Source organism: Alnus glutinosa, chromosome 7 (assembly GCF_958979055.1).
Source record: "Alnus glutinosa chromosome 7, dhAlnGlut1.1, whole genome shotgun sequence".
NCBI lineage: Eukaryota > Viridiplantae > Streptophyta > Magnoliopsida > Fagales > Betulaceae > Alnus > Alnus glutinosa.
The window spans coordinates 24,813,354-24,840,129 of NC_084892.1; the positions used below are offsets into that span (position 1 = coordinate 24,813,354).

Sequence of the window (26,776 nt, forward strand, 5' to 3'; positions counted from 1 at the left end):
ATAAGCTACAAGCAAAATATCACATGTCAATTCTTTGAAAGCTGAGATCCGAATTAATTTTTTCTAAGCTGGGAGAAGCAAGATGTTCAAAGCACAATTACATACCAATATGTGAGATGTTGGAGTAAATTAAATTTGTTTGAAGAGAGGAAGCTAGACAGGTAAGAGGAGGGGGTGAAAATTGTGTTATGCTTTTGCCAAACAAGATTTTTTATTCATGTTAAATGTCGTTTTTTGTTAACTTGCATATTATGAAAAGTTAATAGAAATTACGCTAAAAATATACATTTAACTACTCCTCTTCCGACTACCCAACATTTAATCACATGCTTATGTGCAAACGTTGCTAATTGCAATGTTCCAAGTGCGACGAACATTCAATCATAAGAATGTCTACCATTGGTAGGTTTTCTACTTAGAGCCCCTACTTTCGAGTATTCACCGGCTATAAAATAATTTGGATTAGGTGTAATATTTAGGATATTGCATTATGTGCAATATTACAACGTCAACAACTATAAAAAAATAAAATAAAAAATTAATTTTGCACTTCCTTCTGATTTTAAATATTACGTCAATTATCTTTATTGAAAAATCAAAACGAAAAAAAGGTATTTGCTAGAGTTGTAATTGTTACACCAACGTTAACACAATTTGAGTACTGCTGTTAGTAAAATCTTAATGATTTAATTTAAAAAATAATAATTAAGATTTAAAAGACTAAAGAAAAATTTATTGAGAATTATATAGAATCTTAATGCTATGAAAGTAACGTACAAAACGTGACATGAACATCGCTCTAAGTGGACATGTCGTCCATGGACTGTCTGGAAATTTTAAGATTTGAACGAGCTATAGTCGGTGACACATGCATAACGAAATCAGTCAAGGGTTGTTACTGGTGCACTAACCTTTGAGATACGACATTAACTACCTAGGCTCCTCCTCTCTGTTGTTTTCTTTTAGCTTTTGATTTCACGTTGTGTTCCCTTTTCTCCTGTCATTTAGCTTTTTCAATTTTCTTCTTTTAAAGTGCTTTTTTTTATTTTTACTCCAGGTAAAATTGATTGATTTTTCACCTGGTGAGAAGTATTTAGTTACGTACAGCAGCCACCATGAACCGAGTAATCCTCGTGATGCGAATGTGAGTTTTTATACTCTGCCGTCCATTAAGTTACTGTAAATTCATTGGGACTGGGACCGTTGATAATGTAAATTTATGTTTTAGAGGGTCGTGGTAAACATTTTTTATGTGAGAAATGGAAAGGTAATGAGAGATTTCAAGGGAAGGAACTGGCAGTGTTTTAATTAGATGGGTCGGCATAAAAGAAAACAGATATTTTGTTGGGGATCATGCACATACGGAGCAAGCGTAGCGGAAAACCGATCTGATCTGGAAATTTTTTGCTTCAAGATAAGCAAGGCTAAATAAAACAAATATACAAATTCGGATACTTATAGTCGAATTCGGCCTCTCCTAAGCATGTAGGGCTATTTAACTCTTCACTCCCTCCGAACTTTGGTGCGACTAGGGGTGTAAACGATCTGAGCTACTTTAAAGGTGTTGCTGTTTGGGGAGGTGACGGTACTTTTAATCGCCTTATGCGTTATGCGGATGCTCAGGTAGAAATTTAGTTTATAGCTTTTGATTTCACGTGGTGACCTTTTTGGATATATAGGTATGTTGCAACCGTATAAGTGACTTCAGTTCATGAGATGGAAAATGGTTTCAACATATGGTCCTTCAATGGCAAGCTACTTTATAGGATTCTGAAGGATCATTTCTTTCAGGTAAATGGGGCAACACTTGACCTATTTTTGCATATAGTGGTTCTTTCTAAATTCTAAGTGATTCAGTAGATTATTATTGTTTTGCATGAGAGATATCAAAGTAAAAAAATAAATCAAGGGGACTCTTTCTAAATTCCAAGTGATTCAGTAGATTAATATGGGTAAAGAGATAACAAAGTAAAAAGTGCAAATTTAATGCACTTTTGTAGGAAAACGGATGTATGTTTCTTTCCCGGCCATACATGTAATCCTAATGAACTTTCATAGGAAAGAAAATTTAGATATAGTGCTCGTAGTATTAAAGAGCAAAATTTGGAAGAAGACCCCATATTTGTATGAACATTCAATTGTATGTTAAATGCGTGTCGTATTAATCTCTCTGCTCTTGCTATTTGATATCAGATTATCCGCTGATTTCTCGTTTAATTTTCTTATTGTTTGCGACAGTTTTTGTGGCGCCCAAGGCCGCCACCATTCTTGAGTCCCGAGAAAGAGGAAGAAAAAGCAAGGAACTTGAAGAAGTACACTAAAAAGTACGAGGCGGAGGACCAAGACGTCTCATTGCTATTGAGCGAGCAGGACCGCGAGAAGCGAAGGATGAATGGGAGAAGTGGATGAATGAGTGGGAGCGGTTGCACGAATCAAGTGAGCGATGAAGAGGAGGCCAGGAGTACGAGGCTAAAGAAGTCGAAGTTGAGGAGATACTAGATGTTACAGAGGAGTTCATTTCTTTTGAGGAGTGATAAATCTTTTGGAGCTTTTAGATCCTTCTATTTAAAGCACAACAGACCTCAGCAAGACGGCGCTCTTCCATCTGAAAAGAGAGTTTGAATTGATATATTTCTGATGTTTGGACAAGCTTTAGATCCCTGTATATTTTTTTTTGTTTTTTTTCCAGTATCTTTTGGTGAGCTGCTAATTGCCATGCCTCTCCATCTTATATTTTTTTTGTTAGTTTAATATTATTATCATTGACTAGTTTTGTAGTTCTGATCTGTGTACACTAATTTACAAAAATGGCTGAGAACGTTGGGTATATTTTGCAGAAGAAAAATTCCCCTCCCACGCTTAAACCAAAAAAAAAAAAATATTGGAAGATTGGTCAAGAAAGATTGCAATTCACTTCTTTGAGAACCCATCACTGCCCTCCAAAATCATTGATGTTTCACTGTGATAGTGGATCCTGAAATCCACTATCCCTCGAGGTTGGGGCTAGATTTCTTTCCGGTAACCTATGCGACAGATAATAAATTTAAAAGAATGCGGGTGCGGTAAATAATCGCATTCACGTACCTTTTATATATAATATTTATTTTTATATATATTATTTCCCAAAACAACGTTGTATATATTATGTTTAGTGTTTAATTTTTAGGTTTTTTTTCTTCTTTCTCACTTTATAGTTCACAGTCACATGCCGCTAGAGCTCAAAGCCGCCTTCTACCTCTCGCCTCCCCTCTTCGATTCTCTCATATCTTGGAGTCTCATTTATATATATAGATATATATTTTTTATGTTTTGAATTTGTAATATTATTTTTTTTATGTGTATTTGATTTCTAATTTATATTTTTGATATTTGTTGGATTATTTCAAGTAGCTGTAAGGTTAATGTTGACACTTGGTAACTGACCCATTTACTTGACATGAGAAATATTGGGGCCGGCAGGCCCCATTGTTTATTTAGATATTTTCATTGCAACATTTAATTGACAATTTTTGTTGGTTAGCTTAATTGTTATGCTCATTAAATCATGGACAAAAAACATAAGAATGTTTCTTTGTGAGCATTCATTACTAAGGTAATATCCATATTTTTGGTTTACATTAGATTTTTAAAACAAGCCTAAAACACTAAAAATCAGTCTACATTACTTTTAAAATCGTTTAAAATATACCCGTTACCTATTTGCGAATAATAAACAATAATCGCAATAATCGAACGAATGTGAATATTATCAAATAATTGCATTTGCATGTATGCTCCTAATTATGATTTATACAACTTTTATTACAAGTCCCTTGAAGCATCTGCATTCGGTCCTTTAAACAACATTTTTTCTTCAAATTTTGAAGAATAACACCTTAAAATCACCCTACATTCGATTTTTGCTCAACAAGCTCAAAATAGAACTAACTTTGCAGAGCTTTAATTAAAGCAATGACACCCCTAATTGGTGGGCCATGTGTATCCAGTAGATTTCCACGGGGTACAAAACGGTTGCGGTCCGGGTTTTTCAAACGAATAACCGCCACCGCCTCCGGCCTACTGGATACAAAAACCTACTCGTTTCTCACTATCAGTGTACTCTCTATGTGCCCCTCTTTTCCGTGCTTAATTTCTCTACTCTCTCGTCCTCTCTGTTTGCCCCCTTCAGAACCCACCTCTACCTCTGCCACCGCGAACCACGCGTCCACCACCGCCGCATCGCCGCGAAACTTGGTGGCCTTAGACAGAGCTTGCTGACTCTACTTATACCCCACTCTTCGTCTCATTCCTGTGCTCCCTCCCTACTCTCTTAAGACTTCCTCTGTGACCAACTCTTCACATTAATCACAGACTCTCTTAGGCGCCAACCAAAACTATTGCAGATCAGCCTCTTTCAGTGCACAAAACAGGTAAAAGCTCTAAACTTTTTCGCCATCTGGTGAAAGCTCTCAGCTTTCAAAGTTTTCATGCTTCTTTCGGTTGTATTGCTTTTTTTGTTCTTTAACCAAAACTCTTGCAAATCAGCTTCTTTCAGTACGAAAAACAGGTAAAAGCTCTAACCTTTTTCGCCATCTGTTGAAAGCTATCAGCTTTCAAAGTTTTCATGCTTCTTCCGTTGCATTGCTTTTTTCTTGTTCTTTGATAAGGGAATGTGGCATGGATTTTGTGGTTGTACAATGCTCATTGCTGGAGGCTAGGAGAAGCTTGAGTCACAGAATTCCACCTTCAATTACTGTGTTCTACATTTTAATAAAAAAAACTTGAAGCCCATGTCAAAGCAATAGCCTTAAAGTTGAAAAGGGTTTCTATATAAAATTTGGTTACCCAGTGCAGTAGAAAATGGAAACCCATTTGGTTAATTATTATGATATTGAAGGTGTGTTTTTAGCTCTTTTCTTTGATTTTTGCTCATTCTTCTTTCTGGAAGTGTTGAATTTTGTTCATACGGTGTTGCTCTTCGGAGTGAAGGCTTTAATTATGAAGATTTAGATAACCTTTTCTTTCAATTTCTATCCAACTTTTTCTTTATAGGTTTATTAAATTGCAGTCATATTTTAGTTCGCCGGGGGGGGGGGGGGTGTTGGGGGGGAAGGGGGGAGGGGAGAAAAGGTTTGATTAATGAATTTTGTTTGATGAATGTGTGCTATGTAGAAGCAAAATCTCGAAATCCATTTTGGTGAGCTTTTGATTCGCTTATTTAGGAGAAGCAATAAAAATAGTGAATTCTTGAATTTGAACTTTGGTTCTGAGTATTTGATCAGATGATAGTTGGGAAGTGAGGAATCAAAAGTTGTTAGCGCCTCCATCTTTTTATCCATAAGACAGTGTGTATTGAAAAAGTAGTATTTTTGTTAAACACTTTTTATCCATAATTTATCAATTCCTTGGTTGAACGCTTTCATTTCATTTTATTTATATATTTTTGTTTGTTTTTCGTGATTGCCAATATTATTATTAATTTGATTTTGAATGGTGCCATGGAGTAGTCCCAAAGGAAGGCCTAGTTTAGAACTCTGTTTTGCATGGGCTTATCTAGATTCATTGCTATAATGTTTTAGACTTCTAGTATTGTGACTTTGTGAGTTTTGCTTTCCTCTCAACTTTGTGAATTGCTGTTGGTTATTTAATTTTGCTTGCCGGTAGTTAAATACAATTTATTATTTATATAATAACAGATGGAGGATGATGCTTCTAGTGGTTCAATTGGTACAACGCCCGCGGGTAATCCTGACCATGTTCTTATGGAGGAGGACGAAGTAAGGGCTATGATTGTTCGGTATTTTATCGAATGTGAGTTGCCTTTTAAGCATGTGGAGACTGAGGGGTTTAAAGAATTGATTAATGCAGTGGCACCTTGGTTCAAAGTGCCATGTCGTGTTACTATACAAAGAGATTGCATGAAATTATACATGGAAGAGAAGCTTAAGTTGAAGGCTTTGTTGAGCGGTCAAAGGGTTTGCCTCACTACCGATACATGGACATCCTTGCAAAATTTGAATTATGTGTGTGTTACCGCTCATTTCATAGATTGTGATTGGATAATGCATAAGAAAATCCTCAAGTTTTGTCTAGTTCCCGATCATAAGGGTGAGAGCATTGGAAGAGTGGTGGAGACTTCAATGCTAGAGTAGGGGATTCATAGTATTTTCACAATTACAGTTGATAATGCCTCCTCTAATGATGCGGGTATTGAATATATGAGAAGGAGGATGAAGGATAAGAATTATACTGTTTTGGGAGGTGAGTTTCTTCACATACGGTGTGCTGCCCATATTTTGAATCTTGTTGTTAATGATGGTTTGAAAGATGTAAATGACTCAATTTGTAATGTTAGGAACGCAGTGAAATATGTGAGGTCTTCGCCAGAGAGGATGGCAGCTTTTAAGGAGTGTATAGGAATGGAAAATATTCAATGTAAGAAGATGGTGTGTCCAGATGTTCCCACTAGATGGAACTCGACATACTTAATGTTGAGTATCGCTGAAAAGTATCAAAGAGTATTTGAACGAATGGGAGAGGAGGAGGATCATTTAGTTGTTGCTGAATTTCTTGATTGGGAAAATGCCATGGCATTTGTGAAACTTTTGAAAACTTTTTATGATGCCATGTTGTACATTTCTGGTTCAACTTATATCACATCCAATTTATATTTCATAGAACTTTGTATTATTCAAGACACCTTGAATAATGCGTGTCTCAGTTCTAGTCATATCATGAGTACGATTGGTATTAATATGAGAAGTAAGTTTGAGAAGTATTGGGGGAATATAGATATGATCAACTTGATGTTATATGTTGCTTTTGTTATTGACCCGCGGTACAAGATGAAGGGTTTGGTTTTTTGGTTGAAAATATGCAATGGGCCGGAGTGGGCGGATCAAATAGAGGCAAAGGTGAGAAACCTTTTGAAACGTTTGATTGAGCAATACAATAAGTTTCATGGGAAAGTGGTGCCTCACTTTAATGTGCCTAAAAGAAGTTTAAATGCTACTTTCTTAAATGTTGTTGACGATGACTTGAAAAATGCTAGGGCTAAATTTAATTTATTGTACTCCCAACACCTTGCGAAGGAGAATGATTTGGAGTCTAGATCAGAGGTGGATAGGTATTTATTGGATGGGTGTGAAGCAATAACAAACGAGTTTGATGTTTTAGCTTGGTGGAAGATTAATGCACCCAAATATCCTATCCTTGCAGAGATAGCCCGTGATGTATTGGCTATACCCATTTCCACTGGTTCCCATGAGTCCGCCTTTAGCACTGGAGGACGTGTATTGGATTCATTTAGGAGTTCATTGTCTCCACTTACCGTTGAGGCCTTGATTTGCACACAAAATTGGATAAGAAATAACTCAAATGACATTGGGGAGTTTGAAGAATTTGTGGAAAGCTACGATGAGCAAGGTAAATGTTTATAAATTATTTGAAACTTACTTTCCAATAGTTCTTTATTCATTTAACTCAAGATCATTTATTACTTGGTGTTTTTCATTTAACTCAAGTTTCTTGTATTATAGATGAGCCAAAAACCGAACCTTCATATTCAAAGGATGAAGAATATATTGCCTATTATTAGGAATGCAGGTTATTATTTTTTGAATTTTTATCATATTTTACTTCCAATATAATTGTCATTATATCTTGCTTTTAATTGATTTCATGATTTGTACTTGCAGGGGTGCTGATTTGGCTTCATGGTGTGCCGTAATCCGTTGTCATCAACATCCACTTTTGAATACGTTACATTTAGACTCATTTTATGTTTTGGACTTGTAACGTTTTTAATTGATTGTGGTGTGTTGTGCATTTTATTTTATTTTTGGAATGGATTCTAATGATATATATGGTGGGTTGCATGCATTTTATTAGGCATGACAGTGAATGATGAAGTAGGATTTGTAATGTTTTGGATTTTATTACATCCACATTTGCCCATGCTCTTTGTTTGAGTAGACTCTGAATAACACTCGTAATTTATAATAGTCAATATGTAGAGCATATATATATATAGAAATGTTATACCTTGTGTCATCCATCGTTGGTTAATGGGCTCCTAATCGAGAATCTACTATTGATATATTTATCTCTATTCATTTTATTATATCCCTAATTGCTCCATTTGGCTTGAAATTTCATCAATGAGAATATGGTCACGTTTTTTTTTTTTAAAGAAAAAAAAAAATTGTTGTAGCTTTATAGTGTTTAATGTTAAAGTCTTATTTTAAAATTTAGCTTTAAGATAGAATATATATATATATATATATATACTCAAATTTTAAAAAGTGTCAATTTCAGGTATCCATATTTCAAATTCAACCATCCGTTTGAATTTTCTGGTAAATCCTATCAAAATTTTCAAAATACATATTTTTTTTTAGGAAAAAAAAAATTAAGATTTAAGGGTTTGTTAGAATTTAATGAAATTTACAAAAATACCCATGCCTGAATCTTTGAAAATTTTTATAATTTTTTTTTTTTAAAAAAAAAACAACAACACAGTGATATTTTGAGAATTTTGATAGGATTTAATGAAAAATTTTGACGAATTGTTGAATTTTTTTTTTAAAAAAATTGAAAGATAGATACTATAAATTGACATTTTTTAAAGTTTGAGTTTTTAATTGTAAAATTGATGAAAGATCAGTTTTTCCTTTTATATAATACTAGCGTATAACCCGCGTCATACTCGGGTTTTTACGAATTAAAACTACGTCATGTGCTTATGTTTAAAAAGTAATCGATAATGTATAAAGTAGTTTAAGAAAAAGTTTTGAGTTATTTTATTAATTAGAATACTACATTTAGTTTAAGAAACAAAATAAAAATTTAGGAATAAGAATGAAAACGCGTTAACGTATATTGTAAATTATCTGTAAGGAAGCAAAATAATCACATATATTCAATTTTTATAAATGTTAATTCAAGAAACCTTTTACATAATATATAAATTGTTATACTCATTGAATCATGGATAAAAAAACTTAAGGTTGTTTCTTTATGAGTTAGAAACACACAAATTAGGCACTAGTTACACATCTCTTTTCACATGTCATGTGGCATGTGAGATGGGGGTGTGTAGCCAGTGTGTAACTGGTGTTTTTTTAGCATTTCCCTCTATACTTTCAGTTTGTATGAGATTTTCAAAACAAGCATAAAATACTAAAAATTAGCCTATATATTATTTTAAAAATCATTTAAAATATACCAATTACCTATTTACGGATAACGGATAATAACCGTAATAATCGCACGAATGTGAATATTATAAATAATTGCATCTGTATGTATGCTCGTAGTTATGAGTACTACAACTTTTATTGCAAGACCCTTAAAGGATCTGCATTATGTCCTTTAAACAACAATTAAATAGAATTATATTTTTGCTAGCCAATTATATTTTCAAAACAAGCCTAAAACACTTAATATAATTAATTTGCAGAGCGCACTTTTAAAGCAATGACACCCCTAATTGGTGGGCCATGTGTATCCAGTAGATTTCCACGGGGTACAAAACGGTTGCGGTCCGGTTTTTTCAAACAAATAACCGCCACCGCTTCCTACTGGATACAAAAAAACCTACTTGTTTCTCACTCTCTCTGTGCCCCTCTTTTCTGTGCTTTCTCTACTCTCGTCCTCTGCTGTTTGCCCCCTTCAGAACCCACCTCTACCTCTGCCACCGCGAACCACGCGTCCACCACCGCCGCATCGCCGCGAAATTTGGTGGCCTGAGACAGAGCCTCCCGGCTCTACTTATACCCCACTCTTTGTCTCATTCCTGTGCTCCCTCCCTACTACTCTCTTAAGACTTCCTCTGTGACTAACTCTTCACAATCACAGACTCTCTTAGGCGCCAACCAAAACTCTTGCAGATCAGCCTCTTTCAGTACACAAAACAGGTAAAAGCTCTAACCTTTTTCGCCATCTGGTGAAAGCTCTCAACGTTCAAAGTTTTCATGCTTCTCTCGGTTGTATTGCTTTTCTTGTTATTTAACCAAAACACTTGCAAATCAGCCTCTTTCATTACGAAAAACAGGTAAAACCGTAAAAGCTCTAACCTTTTTCGCCATCTGTTGAAAGCTATCAGCTTTCAAAGTTTTCATGCTTCTTCGGTTGTATTGCTTTTTTCTTGTTCTTTGATAAGTGAATGTGGCATGGATTTTGTGGTTGTACAATGCTCATTGCTGGAGGAAAAGCTTGAGCCACAGAATTCCACTTCAATTACTGAGTCCTACGTTTTAATAAAAAAAACTTGAAGCCCATGTCAAAGCATGCAATAGCCTTAAAGTTGAAAAGGGTTTCTATATAAAATTTGGTTACCCAGTGCTGTATAAAATGGAAACCCATTCGGTTAATTATTATGATATTGAAGGTGTGTTTTTAGCTCTTTTCTTTGATTTTTGCTCATTCTTCTTTCTGGAAGTATTGATTTTTTTTCAGACAGTGTTGCTCTTCGGCTTCGCTTTAATTATGAAGATTTAGATAACCTTTTCTTTCAATTTCTACCCTACTTTTTCTTTATAGGTTTATTAAATTGCAGTCACATTTTAGTCCTGCAGACTTCTGTTTTTTTTTTTTTTTTTGGGGGGGGGGGGGGGGGGTGGGGGGGAGAGAAAAGGTTTGATTAATGAGTTTGATGAGTGTGTGCTATGTAGAAGCAAAATCTCGAAATCCATTTTGGTGAGCTTTTGATTTGCCTATTTAGGAGAAGCAATAAAAATAGTAAATTCTTGAATTTGAACTTTGGTTCTGAGTGTTAGATTAGATGATAGTTGGGAAGTGAGGAATCAAAAGTTGTTAGCGCCTCCATCTTTTTATCCATAAGACAGAGTGTGTATTGAAAAAGTAGTATTTTTGTTAAACACTTTTTATCCATAATTTATCAATTCTTTGGTTGAACGCTTTCATTTTATTTTATTTATATATTTTGTTTCTTTTTCGTGATTGCCAATGTTATTATTAATTTGATTTTGAATGGTGCCATGGAGTAGTCCCCAAGGAAGGCCTAGTTTAGAACTCTGTTTTGCATGGGCTTATCTAGATTCATTGCTATAATGTTTTAGACTTCTAGTATTGTGACTTTGTGAGTTTTGCTTTCCTCTCAACTAGCAGTATACAAACAGAGCGGTTATAACCACTCTGCAACCTCTAACCGCATTCGAAAGCGGTTATAAATAATCGCTAACTGCTTAGGCGGTTAGCGGTTATATATATATATAAAACTATGTTTACAACTTTACAGGTGTAACAAGCCTGCAGCTGGCGTCGTTTTTGTATTTTAAATACAAAAACGACATCGTTTTTATACCATGATTCATTGATTACTCAGCTTTAGGTTTTAGGATTTCAACTTTCTAACACATTTCTCATTTCATTTCACTTTCTACTTCGCCCGTGCACCGTTTGCTTCGCTCTCCTACCTCTTCGCCACTGTCGTTCCTCTCCGCTCAGCTCAAGCTCGGTGGCTCCACCATTATTATCTCTGACATCGTTGCTGACTCTACTAGATTTCTACTCTGTAAAGTATGTAGTCTGTTACTCTGTTCTTTGTTTAGATCAACCTCCTGCTACTCAACGTTTTTAGTGGGGGCAAATTGCTACAGATTTGTTGTGATTGTCATATGTATTTTTAATATAAGGCAGTTCAATTTTGTCTTTAAGGTTGCTTTGAAGTTTATATGCTTTGTTTTGTAACTCTATCCCGTCATATTGATGTGGTTTGTTCTGTTTATTACCCTATTTAACTTCTACAGACCATCTCTTTCTTTCTTTCTCATCCTCAGCCCTTAGCATTACAAGAAAAAAATACTAAAATACGTATGATGTAAAATAAATCATAAGTATTTTAGATCTGTAGGGTATATAGTCTATTCTTTGCATTTTGATGAACTCTGGTGCCATTTTGGTCATAGTTGTTTATGATATATGCTTTGGATTATACTTGACTAGTGTGGTTGTCATTTTTGCTTTCATTTTAAATTTCTGATTTGATCGGTTTTGTTTAGATCTGTAGGGTATATGGTCAGATAATATGTTCTAACTTCTAAGTGTTCTTTGCATTTTGATGAACTCTGGTGCTATTTTGGTCATAATTGTTTATGATATATGCTTGACTCGTTTGGTTGTCATTTTTGCTTTCATATTATGGCTTCTACTTTGATCGGTTTTTCATTAACGTTTTTCACAAATAATTCAATCCTTTATTTTCTTCTTTAATGGATATGCAGAGGGTGTGATAGCAGGAGCTAAGGCAGCCTTTGTTGCTACTGTTGCCATTGCCATTTCAAATTTCCAACTGTAAGCCTTATTTTCTCAACTGCAAAGAGTATTTGGGGCTAGTTCCAAATTTTCATTGTGCATGATTGATGATTTCATTGATTTGGATTTTGGGTCTCTCTTCTCTTTGACCATTTGTGTGGTTGTGAGTCTTGTGACTTTGCAAGTTTGCCATATAATTTATCATTTATTTAATAACAGATGGAGGACACTCATAGTGGTACAATTGGTACTAGTACGACTCCCGTGGGTAGCCCTGCCATTGTTCTTATGGATGAGGATAGTCCCGGAACACCTTCCTCCAGAAATAGTCAAATACCCACACAACATAAACAAGCCAAAACACTACCTGTTAATCAGTCTATTGTATGGGACCACTTTAAAAAAGTAGAACCAATTGATAAGGAGAACCCTAAAGCTATGTGCAATTATTGCAATAGATTGATAGGATGTCACATTCAAAGACGAGGCATTTTACCCATGATGACCCACCTTACCTCTAACTGTGCAAACTTTCCACTCAGAAAACCAAAACTTGCCAAAAATCAAGCTTTGTTGCAGATGTCATGTAAGAAGGCAATAGAAGGCACTAGTAGCCCCCAAATAGGATATGTGAAGTATGATTCGGACCGTATAAGGCGTTTGCTTGTTCAATATTTCATCTTATGTGAGTTGCCTTTTAGTCATGTAGAGACTGAGGGGTTTAAATTATTTGTTAATGGATTGGAACCTAGATTCAATGTGCCTAGTCGTGTTACTATACAAAGAGATTGTTTGAAATTATACGGGGAAGAGAAGCTTCAGTTGAAGGCTTTGATGAGTGGTCAAAGGATTTGCCTCACTACTGATACATGGACATCCATACAAAATTTGAATTACATGTGTGTTACCGCTCATTTTATAGATTGTGATTGGGTATTGCATAAGAAAATTCTAAAGTTTTGCCTAATTCCCAATTATAAGGGTGACACCATTGGAAAAATGTTGGAGAATACAATGCTAGATTGGGGGATTCATAGTATCTTCACAATTACAGTTGATAATGCATCGTCCAATGATGTAGGTATTGATTATGTGAGAAGGAGGATAAAGGAAAAGAATTCAACTGTTTTGGGGGGTGAGTTTCTTCACATGCGATGTGTTACTCATATTTTGAATCTTGTAGTAAATGATGGTTTGAAAGAGTTAGAGGACTCTATTTGTAATATTAGAAATGCAGTGAGATTTGTAAGGTCTTCGCCGTCGAGGATGGCAAAGTTTAAGAGATGTATAGAACGACTAGATATTCGAAGTAAGAAAATGGTGTGTCTAGATGTTCCCACTAGATGGAATTCAACATACTTAATGTTGAGCACCGCTGAAAAATACCAAAGAGCATTTGAACTATTGGGGGAGGAGGATGATCAGTTAGTTATTCCTGGATTTCTTGATTGGGAAAATGCTAGGGCATTTGTGAAGTATTTGAAGACTTTTTATGATGCCACATTGATCATTTCTAGTTCAAATTATGCCACCGCCAGTTTATTTTTCATGCAACTTTGTATTATTCAAGATGCCTTGAATGATGGGTGTCTCAATTCTAATCCAATCTTGAGTGCCATGGCTATTAGTATGAGAAGTAAGTATGAGAAGTACTGGGGGAGTATGGATAAGATCAACTTGATGTTATATATTGCTTTTGTTGTTGATCCGCGCTACAAGATGAAGATTTTGGTGTGGTGGTTGAAAAGGTGCAATGGGCCACAATGGGCGAATAAAATAGAGAAAATGGTGAGAGAGCTTTTGAATCGTTTGATTGAGCAATATAGTAGATTTCAGGAGATTGCAGTGTCTCAATTTAATGTGACTTCAGGAAGTGCAGATAATACTTCCTTGAATGTTGTTGATGATGACGCAGAAAATGCAGTGGATAAAATTCATTATCTCATCTCCCAACACCTTAAGGAAGAGAAAGATTTGGAATGCATGTCAGAGGTGGATAGGTATTTGTTGGATGGGTGTGAAGCAACAACAAAGGACTTTGATGTTTTAGGTTGGTGGAAGATTAATGCACCCAAATATCCTATCCTTGCAGCGATAGCTCGTGATATATTGGCTATGCCAATTTCCACTGTTGTCTCTCAGTCCGCCTTTAGCACTAGGGGATGTATATTGGATCCCTTTAGGAGTACATTGTCTCCACTTACCGTTGATGCGTTGATTTGCACACAAAATTGGATAAAGAATACTCCAATTGACATTTGGGAGTTGGAAGAATTTGTGGAAAGCTACGATGAAGAAGGTACATGTTTGTAAAAGTTGAAAATTTTCATTTGTGCAATTGTTATTTATAAAACTTACTTTTCAACTAACTAAAGCCTTTTGTTTTGTAGATGATGTTCAATCAAGGACTGGAGCATCCTTAGACTTTATCTAGAAGTATGTTAGTAATGAAGGTTATTGTAATGTTTTGGTTTTGGATTTGTATTTCTATTTGGTTTTTTGGATTTGCAATGTTTTGGATTTGTATTTGTAATGTGTTGATTTTTGATTTGTTTGTATTTGGTTATTTGGATTTGTAATGTTTTAATTTGGAGTATTTGATTATTTGGATTTGTAATTTTTTGGTTTTGTATTTGTATTTGGTTATTTGGATGTGTAATGTTTTGGATTTGGTTTTGGATTTGTTTGTATTTGGTTATTTGAATTTGTAGTGTTTTTTAATAGATATTTTGGATTTGTATTTATATTTGTTAATTTTGTACCAAAAGGCAAAAGGTCCAAAAATTATTAATTTTTTTTTTTTGTTGAAAAAATTAAAACCTGCACAAAAACCTACCTAAAACCGGTACAAAGCCTAAATTAAAGAGTGGTTAAAAACCGCAAGTTATAAACATAATAATTGCTAACCGGCCGTTATAAAAAACTCGAAAATGCCCATCACATTGATTAACAAGAAAGCTTTAAAAAATTGACACGGACATGAGCTCCGGCTCGTGCAACTGCATCACCCAAAAATGAGTCTTGAACATGAGCTCCGAGTCGTGCTGCATCACCCGAAGGACGTCCTCGCACGACTGTCCCGACAATTTCATCACTCTGTTCGGAAGGAAATGAATAGTGGAGAAAAGGGAAGTTACAGAGAGATATCATTATCTTGTTATGAATTTCATCACTCTGTTTTTTGGTGTGTCGCCAAGTCCGTATTTCTCTACTGGATAAAGTAGCACAGATCAAGCTTACACCAAGCATTTGAGGCACCCATTAATCTCTGTTTGTCTGAAACTCCAATTTTTTGTACATGTTTGAACTTTCCTCACTTTGAACACTTGGAACACGAAGCAAACCAAAAAAAGGACCCCAGCTCATGATCTCCATGGACGTTGAGCTTGGCAAGCTCCTTCTCCACCCCGACTCGGACCCACCCTGCCATAACGTTTTCTTTCTTATGGTTGGCCAACCACCTTTGGCATCCATGATCCATTCTTTTATTAAACCAAACTCATCAAGACATGAACACCACCACTAGCTAAACCAGTACTCAAACCACGATCTCGTCACTGAGCTAGGTAGCTCTCAGCTTCACTGCCCACTTGCTCAGAATCCCAGAAAGCAATGGATATCCTTTCCTTCCTAATACCTACTTGTCAATATAAAGTGTAGGCTTGCCCACGTGCAGCCCCACTCTACAATAAATAATAAATCTATAAAATGGGGTTGAAACTTGGATAAGAGGGATGAGCCGATGAATCAGCTGATAATGATTTTGCCTGATGAATTTGTTGATTCAACAATGTTTTAAATAATGAGGAAAGTTCAAACATGTACAGAAAACTGGAGCTTAAGACAAATAGAGATTAATGGGTGCCTCAACTGAGAAGTTCAAGAAACTCAAACACCAATGACGATTAGTATTGCAAATGGAGTAAATTGATCTGCTGCATCTTAAGCACGAACAGGGTTCCCCACACCAGCAGGACGAGGTGGTACGTTGACCAGGCTGGCCAGGCCTTGGCTGATCTTTAAATTTTTTAAATAAAGTTACAACATATACACAATTAAATCTGTAAAATCTAATCTTAACCATGAAATGACTCATTTTCATTTCATTCAAAATGGAGAGTTCCTCCTCTACCTATGAATCATTATTGGCTTGGCCTATCCTTCTCAGCACTTACAATCTAAATATAAGCAGTCAAAACATGAACAACACGCGAACTCCTTTTATAGATCTCTTTTTCAAGAACTTTGACTCAAGCATTTGTCACATCTAAGGGTTTTGCATGATTCTAAATTATTTAAAATTTTCAAAAGAAATGTCAACATTAATTTCTTATACATAATATACAAACTTTAAATCATGACCATGAAATAGATACTGTAAGATCGTATTCCTAACAACATATCATCACATGAAAATTGAAAAACATGGTCATTCTTCTTTCTTTGCAATATAAAGAAGATGTTCACAACCTTCATATACACACCAATGTTTCTTTATGCACTTGGTACCCATATGAGTCTATTGTACAGCCGAGGAAACAAATGCTGGTAATAACAAATCAAAGAAATCGAAATTCATTTTCAGCAAAAAGCAGAATAAGACCACTCAATCTTTAGGTACACTTCTCTCATCAAACCACCGTGGGGGATCAAATCCAGAACCACCTGATAAAGTGCGCTAGAAAATTCAGGATCAATATCCTATAGAATTTTAAGGGCATTCTACCGTATAAATTTCTTAAATCCAAATTAATATTTTCAAATTCTATGATTATGATTTTGCCATGTCATAGACAATATATCTTTTTATATAAAAACTTCACTTATAACTTTTGATATTTCTATCACTTTTGCAATTAAGTACTCAAATTTTAAAAAGTGTCAATTTAGAATATTCATCTTTTGAATTTTTTTAATTTCAGTCTTCCGTTAAATTTTTTTATTAAATCCTGTCAAAATTTTCATAATACTCATTTTTTAGAAAAAAAAAAAAAAAAATTATAAAGATTTTAGTGTTAGTCAGAATTAAATGAAATTTACAAAAATACTCCTATCAGAATCTTAAAAAAAAATTATATATATATATATTAAAAATTTTGATAGGATTTAAAGAAGAATTCTAACGAATAGTTGAAATTAAGAATTTTTTTAAAAAAAATTAGAAAGATAGATACTACTTTTTAAAATTATTGAAGTATTTAACTGTAAAAGTGATAAAAAAAAAAAAAAAAAAAATCAGTTTTTTCCTTTTATATAATATATGCTTTTTTTTTTCTCTCTCTATTTTCTTTTCCTTTTTCTCGAGAAACGAACATAGAAAAATGGGTTAGTGAATACCTAGGGGATTGCAACGACATATACGCCAAGTAGTTAACACAGTGCCCTTAACAAATCCGTACTTCTTGTAAGCTTCCATGGAGTACTCACTACACGTCGGAACGTACCGACAACTTTTGGGCAACAGCGGCGAGATCTCCCCTGCTTCGTCAACACAAAGTTTTAGCAACAAAATTGGGAATTAAGGGATATAAGTAAAAAAGACTCACTTTTGTAAAATCTGAGGATAGAGAGCGCAGCTTGAACTCCTAGATTGTCAACTTCGTTATCCGCTCCTTGCACATGCTCTGGATTTGAGTGTTGTTTGTTCAATTTATTGAAGATTGGGTGTCGGTGGCGTGGAGACTTGATGGGAGCGAAATAGCTCGAAATTAGCTTTGGATTGAAGGGTTTGAAATTGGGCGATTTGGAATGAGCCACAGCAGGGAAGGGTTTATGGCTACCGAGGGAGAGAACAACCGCCATATCCCTGCGTAGTTATAGCCAAATGAGGTCTGTGTCTTGTTTTTGTTCTTCTGGGGCTAAAGAGGCTTTCTCATGTAGAGAAATGATACGTGTAATTCTAGTGCTTCCTTCTTAATATGATATTTTCACAAATATATATATATATATACTGCGATTTGAAAGTGTGCTCTTGTGCTCAAATAATGAGTAGAAAATAGTAAATCTAATTTGTTAATAAGAAGGGTATGTTTGGATTTGTAATTTCAAAAAATGGTTTTTAAAAAAGTAGTTAAGTATTTGGCAAAATTACAGTTTAAGCTTTAACATTTCTCGTTTAAAAAAAAGCACCTCATACCTGCGATTTGAAAAAGCAGATTTAACATTTCTGCATTTTCAAATCACAATTTTTAAAAAACGAAATTTTCAAACGATTCATTTTCTATGATTTAGTTTAAAATTACAATTTTTGTCTATCAAATTGCAATTCCAAACACACCCTAAGCTTATTTTAGTGAATTAATTTAGAATGCCTTTGGTCCTATAATTTCAAAAGCTAAACACATGGTTTTTCACTTTTGCAATGTTGTTATAAAAAAAAAAAAAAAAAAAAAAAAACCTCACATATTCGTGTGGTAAGTAATGGGTACATTTTAAAAAACGCACGAGTTTAAATACTCAATTGACAAAAACAAAACCCCTTTTATAAATTTTGCCCAACACTTGACTATATTTTTTAACAAATTATAGTTTCATTAAATACATTTTAAAATAGCTATTTTTTCAAATTTCACGTTTTAAAATTACTAAATCTACGAACATTTAAAGAACATAAGAGTTATAAATACTAACTTTCTTTTCTTTGTTGGACGGGACTTTTGATGGAGAAAATGTTTGTTCATGAAAATCCAGAAGTATTATTTAAAAAAAAAAATTATGGAAATCAAGGATTTAAAGCGGTAGTGTTGCTCTTATTGCATTTTAAAGGAAATTGCGCCCATGGGTACATAAGATTCTCTCTGTATGTCTCCAGGTGATTTTAGCAGTTACCATATAAACAACACATTTTCACGATAATAAACTGCATGCTTGATATTGATGCCTGTTTTCCTGGCAGGTTAAGACAATCGCTGTCATACATAATGCTCTAATTAATCTCCAAATACATTTGGTTTTCTTCAACATGGCGAATTATGATGTTGTCTAACGATGTTTTTGAACTAAAACTTGGAATACCAAGTACTGATGGCCATGCAAACTCAGAAACGGGTAGTGATTTGGGAAAACAGAGCCTTAAAATCCTTTGTTGGTGTACCAACTCCCTCCGGCTTTGACGCCAAATCAAACGCCTTAAATTTGGCCTCTTCAAACTGGAGTGCCTGTTGGTGTTTGGGAAGAAAGAAACACAAGAATCTGCTTAGTAGAGTACGAAGAATAAGAAAAACCCACATATTTGCAGAAGCATAATTCCTGTGAACCAATACCTGAATGCAGACTTCTGCAACATCAGGCCTGGAAATGGTTCTTGTTTCCGTCTTAAGAAGCTCGTCATCCTTTCCAACAAGCAATTCACGGACACCTCCCTCTTTATCTTGCAGGCCTCCAGCCCTAACCCAACCAGAAAGGTGTTCAGTGTCAACAGCATAATAACATAGTAACAAATTTCCAAAATTACTTATTCAAGTACTAAATCATGGAAGAGTATCTGGTTTGTTTGAATAAAGTTCAAAGATAAAATTTGACCTTTTTTGGAAACCTATAACTGTTAAGAAAATGTTCCATTGTTAATGAAGATTTGAAATACACACACGTTTGTCAAATTGTTTTTCTCTGCCACAATGAATTGAAAAATATCTAAAGATTACAGCCAGACAGGAGTTACTGAAATGGGGATCATGGTCATTTGGTAAAAGCCATTCATCTTTGAGCCATGGACTCCAAATATTGAAATTTTATACAGATTGTCAGCGCTATTTCCATAAAATAGATTATGGATTTCAAGGTTTAATCTCCTATCAGCTGGACGACTGAGTACAATTGGCAGCCTAATTGCAAAACCTTCATTTACAATCTTTTCTTTTTCTTTTTCTTTTTTGATGAATTTCATTTACAGATCATTTGACTGCAACAAGAGACAGATTCTCAGATAAAAGTCAATGTGTAGAAATTGATATGGGTGTACAACTATCGGATATGGTGGTGATCATTTGCAGAAATGCCTACAGAATGGAAGCTAGCTCGATCTTTTAATGGTGACAAATTTGGGCACAATGATGCTGGTTGTCCCAAGAAGGGAACTGTTAGATAGAAAAGGATCCCTAAAGGAACCAACCAAGAGATAGAAGATAACAATGGAACTTTAGATGGAAAAAAGAGGAAGAGGAGGAACTTATGAAGGAGCTTGCAACAGAACTCATAAAGGCTTAGAGGACAGGTTAGGAGAAAAAATTTGAGCTAATGAAAATTTTCAGCTGGAATTGAGAAGTAAATGAAATGAAAGCTGGATAAAGACTCAGGTCATCAAGTTAACCGGGAAAAAAAAAGTTCAGTGTCTGAGCTCATAGCACTGGAGAATCAAACACAATATAAATAATTCAGATAGAGGATGATCAAAATTACTTGAACCATTGATGACAGACACATCAAAACATACTACAATGGAAGTAGACCAACAACCTCAAGAGAAAAAAAATAATAATAAGGCCACAATGTGCAAAAGTGAATAGACATTAGGTATTGGTGAAATATTTTGGAAGGAAAAGACAGGTCACTGAGCATGTGATAGATACATGTGTATAAGATTCTCCTCTTTTGAGATCAAATTTCTACCAAACTAGAAGTATTCCATGTGTACTTTGCCTACATGCAATTTATCCCCATTGACTGGAAACATACATTTCAGCTATCATCCAGAGTAATGCTATTTTGTCACACTCACTTCACACCGTTGACGTGGCATGAACTGAATGAAGGTAGAAAGTTTTGTTTTTCTAAGTGGCCATTCAATCCATGTCACGTCAGCTGGTGTAAAGTAGGTGTGAAGAATAGATTTATTCTATCATCCAAGCTCCATCTAGGTGAAGGAGTCAACTAGATGAGAACAAAATATGCATAGAAACAGGACTACCTGATAATAGTGTATGGAATACCAGAGTCAGCCAAATACTGCTCAGCCTTTCTCTTCCATACCTGTAACATGGTAAACAAGATGAAGTGATATGCCTAGGGCTAGCATTATGTTACTATTAACAGAGAAAAAATAAATATTTAAACAAAAGAGAAATATAAGAAAAGCAGTTAAATATTAATATATAAAGGGATCACGAACCAATATATTGCCGTTACCCAAGCTGTTCAAGGGATGATTTGGGTCTGTGCCACCCATAGAACCAACCAACACAACTTGCTTCACTCCAGCAGCCTTAGCTGTCATATAGATCATAAAACTCAGAAAAACAAAAACTATGTAAACAGAATTCGACTAAGTGAAAAGGAGGAAATTAATACCAGCATCTATTTGATTTTTCTGCCCAATCCAATCAACCTAAGAAGAAAAACGTCACATCAACATCACAAGAAAAAAAGAAAGTAAAAACATAACACCTTCCACTGACCAGGAAATGAAGTAATCACCTGTTCAGGATATGCTCCATCATCAAAACAAAACTCGGGCCTTCCACCTTGAGACGGGTCAGACCCCGGTTTCATCTTTGGCACAGCACTTGTGAGAATCACGAGAGCATCAATACCTTGGATTGCAGGAACTATGCTGTTGGTATCCCTTATATCCCCAACAAAAACATCATCCGCTCCTCCAATTTTCCCCTTGCTCTCTTCTGTTCTGACAAGACCTCTTGCAACATACTGCTCTGACCTCTCCTTTAATTTCCTATAAACTATTTGGCCTGCCAAAGTCACCCAACAAAAACCATGTTAATTAGAAACTCTTCCTCAAGAAAAGCAAGACTGAGGTAATGGTGTGTTTGATAACCAGCACAACAATCCCTCCCCTTATTTTCACTTCTCCAAAAAAATTTCAACTTCAAAACATTCTAACTCTTTTCACTTTTTATATCACATTAATCATTTTTTTATTATTAATCAAATAAAAAAATTCACTACAACACTAAATATTTTCACTTTTCCATATAAATTATTTTATATTTTATATCACATCAATCACTTCTTACTACTAAAAAAAAAAAATCACCACAACAATCTTTATCAAACACATCATGAGGTACACACTTTTTTGTCTACATTGCTACTGAAGTTATAAAGTGAAAAAAGAAAAAAGAAAAAAAAGAAGGTGAACTTCTTGATTAAATAAAGTTATCCAATAAAAAATATAGGGTTATGGCAAATTCACAGCAACTAATGATCACAAAAGACCCACTAAAATTGAATGGAAGGGACTTGCATCTCTTTGAAAGCCCCGTTCTATATGAACAGATGGGATAACACATTCACAAGTTGCAAATAATTTAAAAGTAGTATATGGCCTGTTTGCTTTGGACGTCCAATTTGGGTTTCTTTTTTGGGAAGCATTGAAATCCATTATCCCTCGAAATTCCAATTAGAAATAATATATATCACATCCACTTAAATCCAAAAGCGTCATATGTATAGAACTAGGTAATTATAGAATTCTAAATCCCACCGAGCATTTTTTGTCAGCTAACAAACACGATATAGAATACCCAACAAACAAACAAATGAACAAAATAGAGAGAGAGAGAGAGAGAGAGAGAGAGAGAGCACCTGTTCTGCCACCTGCTCCAGTGACAAGGACCGTGCTTCGACTCAGATCCGCCATTGCTGCAGATACTACTCGAACTCCTCTAAAACCCCTTTTATGAAGAAATGGGGAACACGAAGAAGCAGTGAAATGACGAGAAGAGAGCGTCAAAGTTTCTGGAACCTTTGTTGACAGCGAGCCGTATTTATGACACTGGCTTGACAAAGTTGTTGTAGAGAAGCCCAATGGGACACGTGTAAGGATGGCCATGGAGCAAAAGACTAGAAGTAGTTGGATGTGCTGCCACCCATCCTGCCGTCGATGAGATAATCGGAGGTCGGTTGTCAACGTATAGATTGCTTTTCCGGAGCTTTGCGGTTAATCAAGTTCGTTGGCTTCGAATTCCCTTTCGTCTTATCCTACCTTATCTATCTCGGGTTCAGTACAGGTGCGTGATGTCACGCTCTTCTCTTGAGTAGGCTAGCTCTTTGTTCTAAAAATTCAGAATAATCTCGTAAATGGAAAAATAATATATGAATGAAAATATTATTTTCTATGTTCTAATTTGGTTAAATTAAAATTATTAATTTATGAATGAAAATATTATTTTCTATTTAACTATGATTTAATTATATTTTATTTTTATTCATAAAGTAATGAATTTGGGTTGTAATAAAGTTGTTACAGTATTTTTAAGTTTATTTTTCCATTATGTGATTTTAGGCTGAAAATATTTTCAAATATATGTGAATTTCAATGATTTGAGGTTAATTTTCCGTTTGTTTCGGCGTAAAATATTTTTTGAAAAATATTTTCAGCATTTTTCGGTATTTGGTAGTAGCAAAAATAACGGTCAATGAAAATTATTTTTAGTTTGATCATAAAAGCCTCTTTAATTTTTGAAAATGACTCTTCATTTTTGTACGTACGTTTGTGAGAATCCGTTACCGCCAGGCATTGGAGTATGTTAGTAGCCCAACTCTACCGCTGAAGATTCCTGAATTTTGGTATCCAATTGCCAGAATCCGGCAGCACTGGCCGGATTCCAACGATGGTCACTAGAATTCGATGACATTGTCGAATTCCGGCGAATCAGATTTCGACCAAACTGGCCAGAAACTGACCTGTATGGTGCCGAAATCTGGAGATTTCTGCTGGATTCCAGCGAAACTGGTTGGAATCTGGCCAAATTGGCCAGATTCCGATGATGGCGGCCAGACGTTGTCGGATTCCGTTTTACACCGTTAGTAATTTTTTTCGTACGATCCAAACGTGAAAAAATATTTTCCAAACAATGATTTTATTAAAAATATTTTATGATAAACAATATTTTACGTCGAAACAACGTAGCATAATTTTTTTTTTTTTTAAAGACGGTGGCAGTGCCAAAAATGGTGCGGCAACAAGAGTATTTGTTTGAGAAAACGGTTTCAGCACAATTATTTATCTTGTGAAATATTTCTTCAAATTGTAATATTTTTTAAAACAGAAATTGAAATTTTGAATTTTGGCAATAAAGGATACTCGGCACAAAAAAATATTTTTAAAAAATAAAAATGTAGAGGGCTTCGGCCCAGGGTTCCAGCCCTTGCTCTGGTCATCCTCGGCCGCAAGTTATATGCCGTCATTTAGGGTCCATTTGGGTTTGCGATTTCAAAAAGTGCGATTTAAAATCATGATTTTAAAATGTGCAATTTGAAAAAAGTGATTTTTAAAAACGCAGTTAAGCGTTTGGCAAAATCGCAGTTTAGCATTTAAAATCGCAAATTAGCCTTTAAAATTCTGCGTTTTCAAAAAAGCATCATCTTACCTGCGATTTGAAAAAACAGATTTTCTGCGTTTTCAAATCGCAATTTTTAAAAACGCAGTTCCCAAACGATTTATGTTCTGCAATTTGGTTTAAAATCGCACTTATTGTCTACGAAATCGCAATCCCAAACGCACCCTTAGAGGCCCAAAGGGGACAAATTTTCAGTTGTCGCGCATTAATGGGGGCTATTGGGATCATCGCCCACCAAAAATTTGCCCCCTCCCTCCCAAAGGAAATAGGATCCTCTCCAGTTGAACTCAACTGGAGAGGATCCAAGTCCCCTCCAAAGTTCTTGCAAAAAAAAATATATATAATAATAATAATATATGGATTTTTAAGCCTAAATTCTAAAAATTCTATCCCTTGGCCCCCTTCCTAGAAAGATTTCCAAATATATATATAGCAACACATAATTAAGATTCATAACTACTTTTGGATTTGTTAATTAGATATATTTATTTACTTAATTAATTTTTTTTAATATTAATGCTATTATAACTTTGATCATATTTTATTTTATTTTATTTTTATCTTTTATTTTTGTTTGACTACATGTATTTTATCAGTTTTGATCCACCCATACAATCTTTCATCAAATTATTTTATTGACAGTTTTACATTTTCAGTTACGGAAATGATTGAGGGGGGACTCATATTTACATGCTCAAATTTCTTTACTTGAACTCTTGAAGATGCATGTCACGCCCTTATTCCTCGGGATATTGCTCATAATGGCCAAGTATTGTCATCGACTCATGCGTTTTTCAGCATTGAAGGGTATTAATTTTTATGGTTGAGTTATTGACCGAATGGCTATCTCTTTTGTTATTCTAAAGTCTTCTTCTTAATGGGTAATGAGGTGGACTGATAGTGAGCCGTAGATGTCTTTTTTTATTATTCTAGAGTCTTCTTGTTAGTGGGTGACGAGCTAATTAAACTGGGCCGCAAGTGGCGTAGATGTCTTTTGGTTAATCAAGTTGGTGGATCAGTGTTGTGGTAAGTGGGTGTGTCAATTATTATCTCAGCTGTTTTATTTTTAGCACGGTACGTACATGAAATGAATATTAACTTCTATCCAAAATATTCAAGTGTTTGGAGGGATTTTTGCCCCTCCAATTGCCAAATTTTAGTTTCCAATTCCAAATTACCAATCAAACAAAACTGTGACTGTAACAAGGAACTCATTTTGCTCAACTAGCTGAAGTTGTGTCCACCCTCTGATAAGAAATTACTGCATCAGTGAATAATCTAGCAGCTAGTTATGACAACTTAGTCCAAGAACTCTTCGCATGGATTTTACCAAGTTTGATGGGACGGATTCTAAGGGCACAATATATGGTGGTTTTCTTGCTGCTAGACACTATAAAATCACAAGGTCCAAATAGCCTTATTCAATATGGAGGCTAGGGTAAGGCACTGAGCTAGTACTAATGGCTCATGGATTCGGGCCTTCTTGATAGATGTGATGATTTTGTAACAACTCTCAAAGTGAGGTTTGCTCCCTTTGCATATGATAATCCTGTATGAGCCTTTACTAATCTCAAACAAACATCTACTGCAGAAGAGTACCAGACTCAATTTGATATCCTCTTTAATAGGATCATTGAGCTGAATGTGGAATTTAGGGTGAGTACTTTTCTTTGTGGCTTGAAAGATGAGTTGAGGATTATATATGGTGACTGTGTTGCGACCTTCTACCCTCTCAGCTTCCTGGCCAGGTTGCAGGAGAAGGCCTACAGAAGGACCCGAGGCTACAGGAGTTCTAGCCTTTTACCACTTAACCTCTCCACTTATCCAGCAACCAAAACCAACTACCCTAGACTCCCTGCCCCAAACCCTATACCAAACTACGAGCCCCAAATATACCACTAGAAGCTAAAAACTTTGACCAACCTTGTCGAAACAATCAAACCGGAAAATTCAATCTACCAATCAAAAGAATATCTCCAGACCAAATGCAAGAAAAGAGAGAGAAGGACCTTTGTTACTATATTGTATTGAGAAGTACCAACTGTAACCAGGTCATTGGTGCAATAGGCTTAGAATATATTTACTAAAAGGATTGGATTTCTAGAACAATGAGGAAGGTCATGAAAGGCTTGAGTCCAACCGAATCTACACTATAAGTAAATGATAAAATTTGTATACTCACTAGCTCAGATTGCAAAGGAGTGTGGTTGTAGTTGGTAGAGACC

General features: G+C 35.1%; 2 protein-coding genes and 1 pseudogene across 4 annotated transcripts; 1 reads left to right on the forward strand and 2 right to left on the reverse strand.

Annotated features, from left to right (window-relative positions):
- The first annotated feature begins 1,259 nt into the window (after window positions 1–1,259).
- LOC133873365 (eukaryotic translation initiation factor 3 subunit B-like) lies at window positions 1,260–2,598 on the forward strand (annotated as a pseudogene).
- A 14,073-nt stretch (window positions 2,599–16,671) lies between these two features.
- On the reverse strand, window positions 16,672–18,172 carry LOC133873581 (UPF0161 protein At3g09310). Of its 3 annotated transcripts, none has more exons than XM_062311312.1 (3): window positions 17,802–18,172; window positions 17,593–17,733; window positions 16,672–16,920 (listed from the first exon to the last, which is right to left on the reverse strand). In XM_062311312.1, the coding sequence occupies exons 1-3, from the start codon at window positions 18,055–18,057 to the stop codon at window positions 16,862–16,864; spliced, it is 456 nt and encodes a 151-aa protein (XP_062167296.1). In that variant the 5' UTR covers window positions 18,058–18,172; the 3' UTR covers window positions 16,672–16,861. The 3 variants fall into 3 exon arrangements, with proteins under 3 accessions (XP_062167296.1, XP_062167295.1, XP_062167297.1); XM_062311311.1 differs by having other exon boundaries at window positions 17,593–17,736; XM_062311313.1 differs by having other exon boundaries at window positions 16,672–16,933; window positions 17,593–17,736.
- Window positions 18,173–19,098: 926 nt separating this feature from the next.
- LOC133872863 (uncharacterized protein At5g02240-like) lies at window positions 19,099–23,188 on the reverse strand. Its single transcript, XM_062310492.1, has 7 exons — window positions 22,795–23,188; window positions 21,667–21,938; window positions 21,541–21,577; window positions 21,362–21,459; window positions 21,161–21,222; window positions 19,518–19,641; window positions 19,099–19,412 (listed from the first exon to the last, which is right to left on the reverse strand). The coding sequence occupies exons 1-7, from the start codon at window positions 23,039–23,041 to the stop codon at window positions 19,293–19,295; spliced, it is 960 nt and encodes a 319-aa protein (XP_062166476.1). The 5' UTR covers window positions 23,042–23,188; the 3' UTR covers window positions 19,099–19,292.
- Between the last annotated feature and the right edge of the window lie 3,588 nt (window positions 23,189–26,776).